Source organism: Lissotriton vulgaris, chromosome 6 (genome assembly GCF_964263255.1).
Source record: "Lissotriton vulgaris chromosome 6, aLisVul1.2, whole genome shotgun sequence".
Taxonomy (NCBI): Eukaryota; Metazoa; Chordata; class Amphibia; order Caudata; family Salamandridae; genus Lissotriton; species Lissotriton vulgaris.
In genome coordinates, this window is record NC_141694.1 from 1,272,841,598 (window position 1) to 1,272,855,527 (window position 13,930).

Below are 13,930 nucleotides of genomic sequence, written 5' to 3' on the forward strand. Positions count from 1 at the left end.
CCGGTAACTAAACCGAAAGTACAAGTTACTTTGATCGGATCGAAGACTTCTGGACCGTCGGCTTCGACGAAACAAAAGAGTGCTAGAGGTCGCTAGAGGTCGCTAAAAAGTGTTGAGCCGAAATCCGGAGCGCGGAAGAAAAAGGTCACTGACATCGACCGAAGGCGTCGGCGCCGGAGACAGTTGACACAAATAAAGGACTCAAAGCGCAGGACGCTACCGATCCTAAGCGTCGACTCGACAAAGCGAAAGTCAGCAAAGACATTGAGGACAAAACACACCGTGGCTCTAAAGATCCCATCGAGTCAACACAACCATCCGCCTCTTATACAAAGCAAGTGTCGGACTCGCTGCAGCGCATAAAAGAAAAAGCTACAGCTGTCGGACCGAAGGCCGCTCCATCCCCAAAAACAGTCAGTAAGACTCCGAAGGCGTCGGCACCGATAAAGTTTATACTGCCGCCACCGGTGACGCCTAAGGCGTTCGCCCCACACACGGGCGTCGACCCAGCGAGCAAGGTCTCCATGGGAAAAAAGCCTACAGATACTGAAGAGGCCACAAAGCATCGACTGCCTCTCCAGGAAGACCAACCGAAGCAATTCATCGACGCTGAAACGGGTAGACTTTCCATTCACAAGCGAAAGATCGTCCCAGAACAGCCAATGGAGTCTTATAAATATTCCATTAAAAAGAAAAAGGGATTCAGCAACGTCAGTCACCTCTTCTGTCTGAACCTCTGCAACCATATGGAAGAGAGCCTGCTTTTTCTTCACCCACACATTCAGATGTGGATGTAGAGGATGCTTACAATGAGGAATACAATTATCCTATCGACACTGATCCAGAAGAGCACCATGAAGCCTGGGCAGATGCTGTTGACCCAGGGGAGCCACAAAATGCCCCAGACAGCAATGTCTATGCCGTTAAAACATCACCAACAGAAGACACCGCTGCGTTCAACGCACTTATTGAGAGGGCAGCAAAAAATCACGATGTCCAACTCCATGCTGACCCTATTGAGGAGGATTTTTTATTTGACACCTTCTCAACCTCTGAGAGAACTGTCAAAATTCTACCCATGCTAAAAGGTGTCCTGAAACATGCTGGAGACATATTTTAAGGAGACCACAAGGGCCAGAGTGGTAAACCCCAGGATTGAAAAGAAATACAAGCCAGCACCTGGGGACCCTACATATATCAAGGGATCATTGCCATTGGACTCGCTAGTTGTTTCCAATGCTCATAAAAGAGCTAACTCGCAAACCACGGGTGATGCTCCTCCCCCTGACAAGGAATCCAAAGTGCTAGAAGCCTCAGGGAAAAGGGTGGCAGCTCAAGCGGCCAATGTCTGGCGAATCTCCAACACACAGGCACTCTTAGCCAGATACGACAGGGCTCATTATGATACACTTGAAACCCTGTTACAACACTTGCCAGATGAGTACAAAGAGGCAGCAGAAATGCTAATTCAGGAAGGAAAACTTATTTCCAATGCGTCTATCAAGTGTGCGCTAAACACAGCAGACACTGCGGCCAGGGCGATTAATACTAGCGTTATGTTACGTAGACACGCCTGGCTGAGAATCTCCGGGATCAAGCCTGAGATACAAACCACCATACTCAATCAACCAGTTAACCCTGATCACTTATTCAGCCCAGAAGTGGACACCACCTTAGAAAAAATTAAAAAGGACACAGAGACTGCAAAGTCTATGGGAGCTCTCCAGTCCCAGCAGTTCAGAGCTGGTTCTTTTGGTCGCTCCAACAATAGAGGAGCTTCCAGAGGCCAAGTGTCCCAGCAGGCACAATATAGTAAAGGAGGCACGCAGACCACCTACAACAAGACCAATAGGGGTGGCTATCGTGGAAACAGCACCAAGGGCAGAGGTCGTGGAAACAACAACTCCCGATCCTCCGCCACCAACAAACAGTGACGTCTTGTCACTGCCCACCGACCATATAACACCGGTCGGGTGGGAGACTACTACGGTTCCTGCCAGTCTGGAAATCCATCACCACAGACAGGTGGGTGCGGCAGCTTATCCAGTACGGTTATTGTCTGGAGTTAACATCCGCTCCACCCAACATACCGCCAAGACACCGTCCTATGTCCGCAGAACATATACAGTTATTACAGCAAGAGGTAGTCAGCATGCTGCAAAAAGGAGCCATAGAGCTCGTGCCTGTGGAACAAAAAGGTACAGGGGTGTACTCGCTGTACTTCTTGATCCCAAAAAAGGACGGGTCCCTCAGACCCATACTGGACCTCAGACCCCTACACGCGTACATCCTGTCAGAACATTTTCACATGCTCACATTACAGCAGGTTCTACCGTTACTCAGTCAGGGAGATTTCCTTGCAACACTAGATCTAAAGGATGCATATTTCCATATACCAGTACACCCGTCACACAGAAAATATCTCAGATTTACCATTCAGGATCAGCATTATCAGTTCAAAATCCTCCCCTTCGGAGTGACAACAGCACCCAGGGTGTTTACCAAGTGCCTAGCGACAGTGGCTGCACACCTACGGAGACAAAATATTCACGTCTACCCTTATCTGGACGACTGGCTTATCCAAGCAAAGTCGGCCCAGCAATGTGCCACCCACATGTCCCACACCATTCACCTACTTCGCAGCCTGGGATTTTCACTAAATTAATTAAAGTCCCACCTTCAGCCCGCCCACGTACGGCAGTACTTGGGCGCGACGATAGACACTCTGGCAGCCAAAGCACAGCCAAATTCAGTGAGGATCAACAGCATTCGATTGCTGATACAAAAATTCAGACCACAACACTCGCTTCCAGCACGAGTGTTCATGCAGTTGATAGGCATGATGGCCTCCTGCATCTTCATAGTCCCGCACGGGAGATTACACATGCGCCCGCTTCAAGAGTACTTAGCACGTCAGTGGAATCAGGCTCACGGACAATTGAAAGACCGGTCGCGCATACAACTCTATGCATTGGTGGAACCCACAAAACCTTTGCAGGGGCCGACCGTTCCAAGAGCCTGTACCACAGATAATACTGACAACGGACGCATCTCTCCAGGGATGGGGAGCTCATGTACTCCACTACACAGTGCAGGGACTATGGACAGTACAGCAGAGAAAGATGCACATCAACCTTCTAGAACTGATGGCAATCTTCATGGCGATGAAAGCATTCAAGGTACATTTGTGCAACAAAGTAGTGTTGATCCGGACGGACGACATGACTGCCATGTACTACATACAGAAGCAGGGAGGTACACACTCTCCACAGTTGTCTCATCTGGCTCAGAGCATGTGGAAGTGGGCCATTCAGAGAAACATCTTCCTCATGGCAGAACACCTCTCAGGCAAGAACAATCAGATGGCGGACCTGCTCAGCCGGCACAGCCACCAGAGGCACGAGTGGGAGATACATCCATCAGTACTCCAACCGTACTTCCAGCAGTGGGGTCATCCAGAGATAGACCTATTCGCCACAAGGGAAAACGCAAAATGCCAAAGCTTCGCCGCCAGGTTCCCACACCCACAGTAGCAGGGAAATGCGATCTGGATGAACTGGTCAGGCAAATTTGCGTACACTTTTCCCCCAGCACCGCTGATACCGCTAGTGGCACGCAAACTGAGGTAACACTCGATTACTCTCATCCTAGATGCTCCAACATGGGCGCGCCAACCATGGTACACCACGTTTCTAGATCTCTCCGTGGTACTGCATCAAAGGCTGCACCTCACACCCAGACTTTTCATGCAGAACCATGGCGACATTCAGCATCCAGATCCGCAACAGCTCAACCTGGCGATCTGGCTCCTGAGGTCTTAGAATTTGGCTACCTCAACCTACCTCCGAACTGTATGGATATCATAAAGGAGGCAAGAAGGTCCACGACTAGAGCATGTTATGCGGCCAAATGGAAGAGATTCGTCATTTATTGTGCCAATAATGACATTCATCCGCTAGATGTATCTACTCAACACATCATCTGTTATCTATTACATCTATACAAGTGCAATCTGGCCTACGCTTCCATTCATATACATTTATCCGCAATAGCAGCTTATCTCCAAAACAGGCAGCATCTCTCGCTTTTCATAGTGCCTGCCATCAAAGCTTTTCTGGAAGGACTCAAACGTGTTATTCCTCCCAGACACCCACCAGCACCTGTATGGAACCTGAATGTGGTCCTTACCAGACTTATGGGTCCACCTTTTGAGCCTCTCCACTCATGCGAGATACAATTCTTAACGTGGAAAGTGGATTTCCTAATAGCAATCACATCGCTACGACGAGTTAGTGAACTTTGAGCACTAACTATACAAGAGCCATTCATACAGATTCACTCCAACAAGGTGGTACTACGCACTAACCCTATGTTTCTGCCTAAAGTGGTTTCACAGTTCTATATGAATCAAACTATAGAACTGCCAGTGTTCTTCCAGAATCCAGATTCAGTGGCAGAGAGAATGCTCCACACACTAGATGTCAAAAGAGCTCTCATGTACTACATAGATAGGACAAAAGATTTCAGAAAAACGAAACAACTGTTTGTTGCCTTTTCACCGAAACACAAAGACAACCCAATTTCAAAAGCAGGTATAGCCAGATGGATCGTTAAGAGCATTCAGATTTGCTATCAAAAGGCTAAGCGCACATTAACGGTTCCCCCAAGAGCTCACTCAACACGAAAGTTGGGGGCCTTCATGGCTTTCCTGGGAAACATTCCTCTAGAGGAAATCTGTAAAGCAGCCACATGGTCTACCATACACACATTTACAAAACACTACTGCGTAGACGTGCATTCCAAACAGCAGGCAGCTGTAGGACAGGCTGTTCTAAAAACACTTTTTCAGACTGCTGCAGCTGGCACAGGCAGCCGCCGCTAATGGAGGGACTGCTATGTATTCTATGCACAGATATGAATTCAGCAGCCCACATGCCTCGAACCGAATATGCTACTTACCAGTATGCATCTGTTCTTGGCATGTAGGGCTGCTGACATTCATATCGCCCGCCCGGCGCCTGTAGCGGCTTCAGCACTCAAATTACTCTTAGCATGGTCATCACTTACTGTAATACACTCCATCTCTGCCACAATGGCGAAAAACAATCTGAGGATGGAGAGGATGCCCATGCGCACTGTAGTCCAGGGGAGGAGCCACCTATCTTGTGATACTTCGAAGACTCTTCCAGGACAACAATGTGCAATCATCCGGACCCAACACTAGGCGGCGATCTATGCACAGATATGAATGTCAGCAGCCCTACATGCCAAGAACAGATGCATACTGGTAAGTAGCATATTCGTTTGCCATTTCTCGTACTTATGTTATATAATGTAACTTCTTTTCATATTTCTTTGAAAGGACAGAATTTGTTCAGTGTGTTAATATTGAGATTGTGTGAAAATATTGTAATTATAAGATGATAAAAAATCTGGTTGCACTTGTTTAAGCATTCTATTTCCCACCTTGTTTACAGCTTTGATTCAGCCCCCTTTGTCTGTGACCCAAGAGACAATGAAAGGTTCATCTTTCAATAGCATTGGAATGCCAGCTACTTCACTCTCTGCTTCGAATGATACTGAAACTGTTTCATTTGACAATTCATTCAACCCATTACCAACCAGTCAAGTAGAATCTGGAGTAAAGCAATCTGAAGCAACAGACATTCAGGTCACTTCTTCAGAAAAGGCTCCTGGATCTGGTAAGAAGTACACATCGCAATACACCTTTACATAAATCATTTTTGTAAGAAAATGCCTTTTTGTATAATCACCCCCAAAGTTTTGGACTAATACTGCTGGTTTAACAATTCGGAGTAGAGGCCTGCTAATGAGACCGTGCCAGTGCCCTGACCTTAATACATCTATGTTTTGATTGGCTTATACCCAAGTACTGTGGAACTGTAAGGTATTAAACAACTTGTTGCTTTAAGCCCGACTTGATGCCCACATTGGAATTAATGTAACTTGTTGCTGTGTGCAACATTTACAAAGTTTTCACTTTGTTGCTTAAAATCTGCCTTTGAAGTGGGAAGGGTGTACACTTGGAAGAGGGGCTGCTCTATTGTTTAGGTAAGGGGAAACTGGGAAAGGCTTGGGTCCTGTCACTGACCGGCCTGGACCACTATTATGCAATAAACAAAGAAATGGCTGGGCAGTTTGAGTCGATGTAGTAGTGCGCAGCCTAGTATAATGAATTGCTAGGTTGGACAACCATTTGTATTGAAAAACTTTTTTTATATTATAAAATATTTCTTAAGAGTTTTTTGGCATCAAAAGATACAACACAACATTTATAAGGATACATAAATACATATTCAGTGAACTGAAAAGAAGATATCAAACACAATACTTAAACAAGGAAATTGTGACAAATAATTAACATAGACAACAGTGGTAGGCCTCAGGTCAATCAATCATTGAGGCTCCAGTCCTGGATATAGACTGAACAAGTGGACTATCAGGTTACAATGAGCCTACTTGTTATCACCTGCACAAGATACACAATAGATTTCACATTAAGTGCTGTAGCTAGGAATGACATGAGAACAGATCAAACATTTGCAAGTATATTGAGTTGATTCCTAGCGAGCCCTAATTATTTGGTATCTTGGAGGTAAGAACGTCGACGCGTTTCGAACCCAACAACATTTAGACGGGTTCTCCTCAGGACATGGACTGGGGGGGGGGCGTTGCTCCTGTCCAGTATGGAGGGTTAGTGGGTTTCTGCTGAGAATAGAGTTTTGGGGGCTCAACCGTGAGGGATTCCACCTCAAACCCCCCCCCCCCCCCCCTCTCTATGGTGCTGAAGCAGGCTCTTGCCCTTGACGCCGAGGCCCCTTACCTGTGTCTGGTCGTGCAGCCTGTAAATAAACCTCCCCACTCGTGAGGAAGAGGAGTGGGGTGTCAGGGTTTCTGGTGGCTGCGTAGTTCTCCCTGATTTCGCGGTGAGCGGGACCCCTGGGGCTTCGATAGCGCTGTTGTGGCAGCGCCGCTGAATGAAGGAGAAAAGGGGGCTGGTTGAGCAGTATCCGGCGCCACTGCGCATATTCTAGGCTGATCCAGTTCTCCTTGACAGGAGGGGCCTAGGACCGAGCAGGCCCGCTGTGGAGCCACTACCAGCGTCAGGCGGGCGGAGCAGACTCTGTTCTCGGTCCGCTTTCTTCCCGCGCATGCGCGAACGCGCCTTCGCGGAGAAAAACGTTGTCAGCGGCATTAGAGGAGATCCTAGGGGAGCGGCTCGATCGAGCAACTGACATCCCGCCCAAGCGCCGTGAGTCACACGAAGGAGGGCCCCTGCTTCCCTGAGGAGAGAGGGAGCGGGGAGGCCCGGTTTTTCAGCGGGGAAGCGCACTTCAAGTGAAGGGGTGCGACTGGTGGCCAGACATTCGAGCATTCACCATCAAGTAAGCTGGGAAGCCTGAGGGGAGGCAGAGGAGGACTGGGCTGTACTTCAACTTGACTGGCCTCATAAGCAGAGAGTGGTGCAGCACTGGTTGGTTTCCACATACAGCAGGGGGTAGAGGAACTGCTAGGTAGCAGTACCCTGATAAGCCAACTCAGACGGTATATAATCCTCCTGTACTCTAGAGGGCTTGAAGGTGACAGAGGCCTAAACCAGTTAATTTGTATACGCTCTCACAGCCTCTGGTGCATGAAACCAATGTCAGCTTGTACTGAGAAAGGGTGGGGTTGCTTAAGGAATTGATATCCTGTGCTGGGGAATGCCAATCTGTTTCCTGGAGATAGATTGTCTGTGGGAAGATTGTAGTTAACTGACAAGGGCTTGATTTCAAAAGAAGATTTGAAAAGGGTTAATTAAAGTACAGTAATATTGCACATGATCTGTTGAAATATGTAGATGTTTACCTACTATATGTGATAAAGTGATGAGGTTAAGAGAACTTAAATGTATTTGACTGTGAAAGTTTGAAAAACAAAGAAACTAAAAGAACTTTTATAAAACAGCTCGTATTTTTACACAAAGATTGGTGTAGCGTCATTTTTGAGTGGAATTGCTTGATGTTACTGCTGGGTGGTATGCAACCTTTACACATGAGCCTCTGTTAATATTGTCTTACCCTAGGCCAGGCTACCCTAGGTGACCTTACAACATTAGGTTTCAACAGTGCCCATTACAGGAATGTCTAGCACTGCAGTGGAACCAGGCTCAAGGACAACTAAAAGACTTAGTGTTGGTATTTAGTCGCACTCCCAACTCTCTGCAGTGGTGGAACCCACAGAACCTTTCCAAGGGGCAACTGTTCCAAGAGCCGGTTCCACAACTAGTACTAACAGTGGACGCATCACTGACAGGCTGAGGAGCACATCTCCTTCAATACACAGTACAAGGGCTCTGGACAAACAAACCGAAAAAGCTCATATCAACCAACTGGAATTGCTAGCAATATTCCTAGCCCAGAAAGCATTTCAGACATATTTGCACAGCAAGACGGTGTTGATCCGGACGGACAACATGACCGCGATGTACTATATCCAGACACAAGGAGGAACACACTCTCCACAGCTGTCCCATCTGGCACAGAGCATATGGAAGTGGGCGATTCCAAAAAACATTTTTCTCCTAGCAGAACACCTTCCAGGGAAAGACAATCAGGTTGCAGACCTGCTCAGCAGGCACAGCCAACAACTACACGAATGGGAGATTCACCCGCCAGGTTCTCCAACCATTCTTCAAGGAGTGGGGTCGACCAGAAATAGACCTGTTCGCCACAAAAGAAAACTCCAAATGCCAGTACTTTGCCGCCAGGTTCCCACATCCATTGTCACAGGGCAATGCGATATGGATGAACTGGTCAGGCAAATTTGCGTACGCTTTTCCCCCAGCACCGCTAATCCCGCTGGTGGCCCTCACACTAATCCTAGTTGCTCCCATATCGGCCAGACAACCGTGGTACACAACGTTCCTAGAACTCTCAGTAGTTCCTCATCAAAGACTGCCTTGCACCTCATCTTCTAACTCAGAACCATGGAGAAATCAGACACCCAGATCCCAATCAGATGAACCTAGCGATCTGGCTCCTGAGGTCTTAGAGTCTGGATACCTTAACTTGCCCCCAGATTGCATGAACATCATTAGGGAGGCAAGAAAACCAACCACACAAGTGTGCTATGCAGCTAAATGGAAGAGATTTGTTATTTACTGCAACAATAATCAAATCAACCCCTTAGACGCTTCAATACAAAACATTATATGTTACCTGCTACATCTACAAAGATGTAACTTAGCATACTCTTCAATACGACTCCACCTCGCTGCTATAGCAGCATACCTTCAAAACAGGCAACATCTTTCACTGTTTAGAGTACCAGCAATCAAAGCCTTCATGGAGGGTTTAAAAAGGGTGATTCCTCCTAGGCACCCCCCTTCTCTAGTCTGGAATCTAAATATAGTGCTTACCAGACTCATGGGCCCCCCTTTCGAACCTCTACATTCATGCGAACTGCAATTCTTATCGTGGAAAATTGCATTCTTGGTTGCCATCACCTCACTCAGAAGAGTGAGCGAATTACAAGCCCTAACAATTCAAGAACCTTTCATGCAGGTACATGCCAATAGGGTGGTTCTTAGAACAAACCCGAAATTCATGCCTAAAGTTGTATCCAATTTCCATATCAACCAATCAATAGAACTGCCAGTGTTCTTTCAAAATCCACAGTCAGTAGCTGAAAGAGCCCTGCACACACTAGACGTCAAGAGAGCTCTACTTTATTATGTGGACAGAAATAAATCCTTTAGGAAGACAAAACAAATATTTGTTGCTTTTGCACCACAACACAAAGGGAATCCAATTTCAAAAGCAGGAATAGCCAGATGGATAGTTAAATGCATTCAAATATGCTATCAAAAAGCAAAACGCACTTTAACCATCCCCCTAAGAACACACTCCACAAGAAAAATGGGGGCATCCATGGCTTTCCTAGGAAATATTCCCCTTGAAGATATCTGTAAGGCAGCCACATGGACCACTATACACACTTTCACAAAACACTACTGTGTAGACGTGCAAGCAAAACAGCAAGCTGCTGTAGGCCAGGCTGTCCTCAAAACTCTTTTTCAAACTGCTGCAGCTGGCACAGGTAGCCACTGCTAGAGGAGATACTGCTATACAGTCTATGCACAAGATATGAATTGAGCAGCCCACATGCCTCGAACAAAATATGCTACTTACCAGTATGCATGTGTTCTTGGCATGTAGGGCTGCTGACATTCATATCGCCCGCCCTCCTCCCCGGTGCTTGTAGCAGCTGCAGCATTATCTCTGGCATGGCCATCTCTTACTTTACTATCTTCATCTCTGCCATAATGGCGAAAGACAATCTGAGGATGGAGAAGATGCCCATGCGCACTGTAGTCCAAGGGAGGAGTCACCTATCTCGTGATACTTCGAAGACTTTTCCAAGACAACAAAGTGCAATCATCCGGACCCAACACTAGGCACAAGATATGAATGCCAGCAGCCCTACATGCCAAGAACAGATGCATACTGGTAAGTAGCATATTCCTCCCATGCACCAACTTGCACTAGGTCTGCAACCTGTGCTGATCCCCGGAACACGAAGAAAAGTTCTGCGAAGCGTGTCAATCATTCCGTTCGAAGAAGAACATCCGTGATCGTCGGGCTCGACGCCACGAGATGCAACGCGGCAGCGGCTCCATACCGGAGATCTTCGGTGAAGAACAAGAACACCGTCCTGCCACAGAAGCTGAAGAACAAGAACTGGCCTCCGTGTCCAAAGCTGACTCGGACATTGAGGAAGACCTAATTGTCACTCTGGGTCAAAGCCCCGTGAGTACAGATCCCCATTTGCCCACTCAAACCAAAGATAAGGCTCTGGTGTCACCCTCGCCCTCGGGCTCTGGTTGACACAAAGAAAGTTTCAGATGCCCCACCCTCCAGCCCACCTATGAAACATAAACACAAGTCTTCCAGCTCAGACTCAAGCAGGCCCCATTCCGGTCCTGAATCAACACCATCTGAAAGAAACAGGTTAGTATTCGATTCCTTACCTTAGAATATCCCCAGGCGTCAGACTGGATCCGGAAACTTTTGCGTAGCAGTAAGTACCCTTGCACGCGGTAGGCGTCATCTGCGGCTCCGCGTCCGTCGTCGGCACCGGGATTACGTCGCCGGAGTACTTAGACGCTGCTCTCACGCGCTGACAACAGTTCTTCTTTTTTACGCGCCAGCAAGAGCTGATCCGGAAAAAGTGGTACCCTTAGTCAATTTTTGATTAAACTTTTTCGATAATTTTTGATCTTTCTTCAAAGTCGAACGACTCAGACGGTGCCAGTAGGGATGCCCGGGTTCAAACCCTGCGTCGACTGCAGCCGACTGATGTCGGTTACCGACCCCATCGCCTGTGTCTACATTGCCTGGGGTCCGACCACGATGACAAATCATGCCCCGACTGCCAGGCCTTGACGTCGAAGGCTAGGTGGGAGCGGTCCCGCAAGCGCCTCGAGCTCCGGCAGTTGGCCCCGTGCCGTTCAAGGTCCTGGTCCGGAAGGAGGTCGAGGGACCGGTCGCGGGGCCGAAGTCGTCACAGCTCGTAGAGTCGTCACCACTCCTCGGGCTCCAAGTCCTCAGGTAAGAGGTACAAAAAGTCTAAGAAGCGACATAGTCTTCTGACTATCCCCCGAAGCTCGCACAACGCGGCCAGGGGTTCGGCGACACTACCTACGCGGGTCCGCCGGTGCCGCAGGCCTCGCGGCCTGCTCCATACCCGCCGCTCCTTGGGCAGAACGCGACGCCGGAGGAAATCGATGCCTTCCTCAAGGCCATGAGGTCGCTCACTCCTCCGTCTGGTTCTGCGCTGCCTTCAGGCCCTGCAGTCTCGACTGGGAGCCCAAATGGGCCGGGTGCTTCGGCCCCGGCGCCGTCGTGTGCTTCGGCCCCGGTTCCGGATCAGGGGCGTTGCCGGTCGACCTTAAGACCTCGCCGGTGCCGGACCCTAGGGTGTCGCCGCCGACGCCGTCCCCGGACGACGTCATCCCCAGTCCCCCCCAAAAAACCCTTGCTTCCTGTCCACCCACCCCACTACCGAGAGCCTGGTCATACAGGCCTCTAACTCCCAGACCGCATTCCCGACGCCTCCCCCCGATCGGGAATCCAAGAGGTACGAACAGTATGGTAAGAAGATGTTTCTCTGAGTTTGGGGTTGCGGTCAGTTAACACTGCGTGCCTGGGCCGTTATTCCCACTCTCTGTGGACGTGCTGCCACAATGTCCGGAGGAGGCCCGGGCTAAACTCGCCCAAACCCTTGCCGAGGGTCGAGATGTGGCAAGGTATTCCATCCGATGTGGACTGGATACAACGGACTCGCTAGGCAGGGCGATGGCAACGATGATGGCGATTCGTCGCCACGCCTGGCTGAGGTCCGCCAACTTTTCGGCTGATGTCCAAAACACCCTTATGGACATGCCGTTTGATGGCCGTCGTCTCTTTGGTGACAAGGCAGACAGTTCGCTTGAGCACTTTAAGGACTCCAGGGCTACGGTCAAGTCCTTGGGCCTGTCGACCCCGCGCCAGCAAACTGCTGCCTTTCGCTCATTTCATGGCCAAGGAAGGGGCGCCCCCACATGTCCTGCCAGCCACGGGCCGCAGACTAACATCCAGCGCGGTGGCGGACGTGGTAACCGCCGTGGCGGTGCCCGGGGACAACGGTGAGGCAGTCCACATCTACCCCCGCAGCATCCGCCTCAAAGCCCTCCTAGTCCGAGCTTTCAGGCCCACGTGACGCCAGTGGTGGGGGTAGGGGGGCGGGGGGGGCAGGGTTCGCCATCACCTCCTCCACTGGCGCACTGTCACGTCGGACAGGTGGGTGCTGCTAATCGTCCGAAGGGGCTACTCCCTCCTCTTCGAGGCTACCCCTCCAGCCATGCCACCGCAGTACCACAGCGTGCCGGGGGATCACTTGAATCTTCTGTGAGAGGAAGTTACGGCCCTCTTGGCCAAGGAGACCATCGAGCGCGTTCCTGGGCCAGAAGTAGGGTGTGGTTGCTACTTTCTGGTTCCCATGAAGGGCAAAGGGGGCCTACGCCCTATCTTGGACCTGCGGAACGTCAACGGCTTCCTCCGGAAGGAGAAGTTCAAAATGCTGACGCTGGCTCAGGTCTTAGCTGCCCTGGACCCGGGAGACTGGATGGTAGCGTTGGACTTACAGGACGCTTACTTTCACATCCCCTCCTGCCGGCCCACCGGTGCTACCTGCGGTTCACGGTAGGCCACGAGCATTTTCAGTTTACCGTGCTCCCCTTCGGCCTTACCAGCGCCCCACCACGAAAGTGATGGCGGTGGTCCCAGCTCATCTGCGCAGGTTAGGGGTTTCAGTCTTCCCCTACCTCTTCCCCTACCTCGACGACTGGTTGTTGAAGGCGGGCTCGCCCCAGAGAGTAGTCATCCACCTTTATTCTACGGCCGACCTCCTGCACTTGCTGGAGTTCTCCATCAATGTGCCGAAGTCACACCTGTGTCCCTCTCAGAAGCTCCTCATCATTGGAGCGGTTTTAGGCTCGGCGCAGTTTCGGGTTTATCCTCCCGAACAGCGGGTTCAGGATATTCAGGCTCTGATTACAATCTTTTAGCCATTATCCCGAGTCGCGGTCAGGTTGACGCTGCGGCTTCTGGGGCTGATGGCCTCCTGCATCCTTCTGGTGCATCACGCCAGGTCGCGGATGCGGGTTCTGCAGTGGGACCTAAAGTTTCAGTGGGCCCAGCATCAGGGCAACTTAACCGACCATGTCTTTATCTCGGAGGGCACTGCAAGACAGTTGCAGTGGTGGCTCACAGACCGCGATTGGGTCAGTGGCAGATCCCTCTCCCTACCCCAACCGGAGCACGTAGTTGTGACGGACGCGTCCCTCCAGGGCTGGGGGGCCACATGGGAGAGACGGAGATCAGAGGCC

At 49.9% G+C, this 13,930-nt stretch overlaps 1 protein-coding gene across 1 annotated transcript in view; it reads left to right on the forward strand.

Moving 5' to 3' along the window:
- SCAF8 (SR-related CTD associated factor 8) overlaps window positions 1-13,930 on the forward strand; it is a 948,526-nt gene that overhangs the window by 919,619 nt on the left and 14,977 nt on the right. Inside the window, exon 20 of the mRNA XM_086927396.1 lies at window positions 5,478-5,702. Coding sequence (XP_086783522.1) covers window positions 5,478-5,702 — 225 coding nt within the window. The remainder of the gene's footprint in view (window positions 1-5,477; window positions 5,703-13,930) is intronic.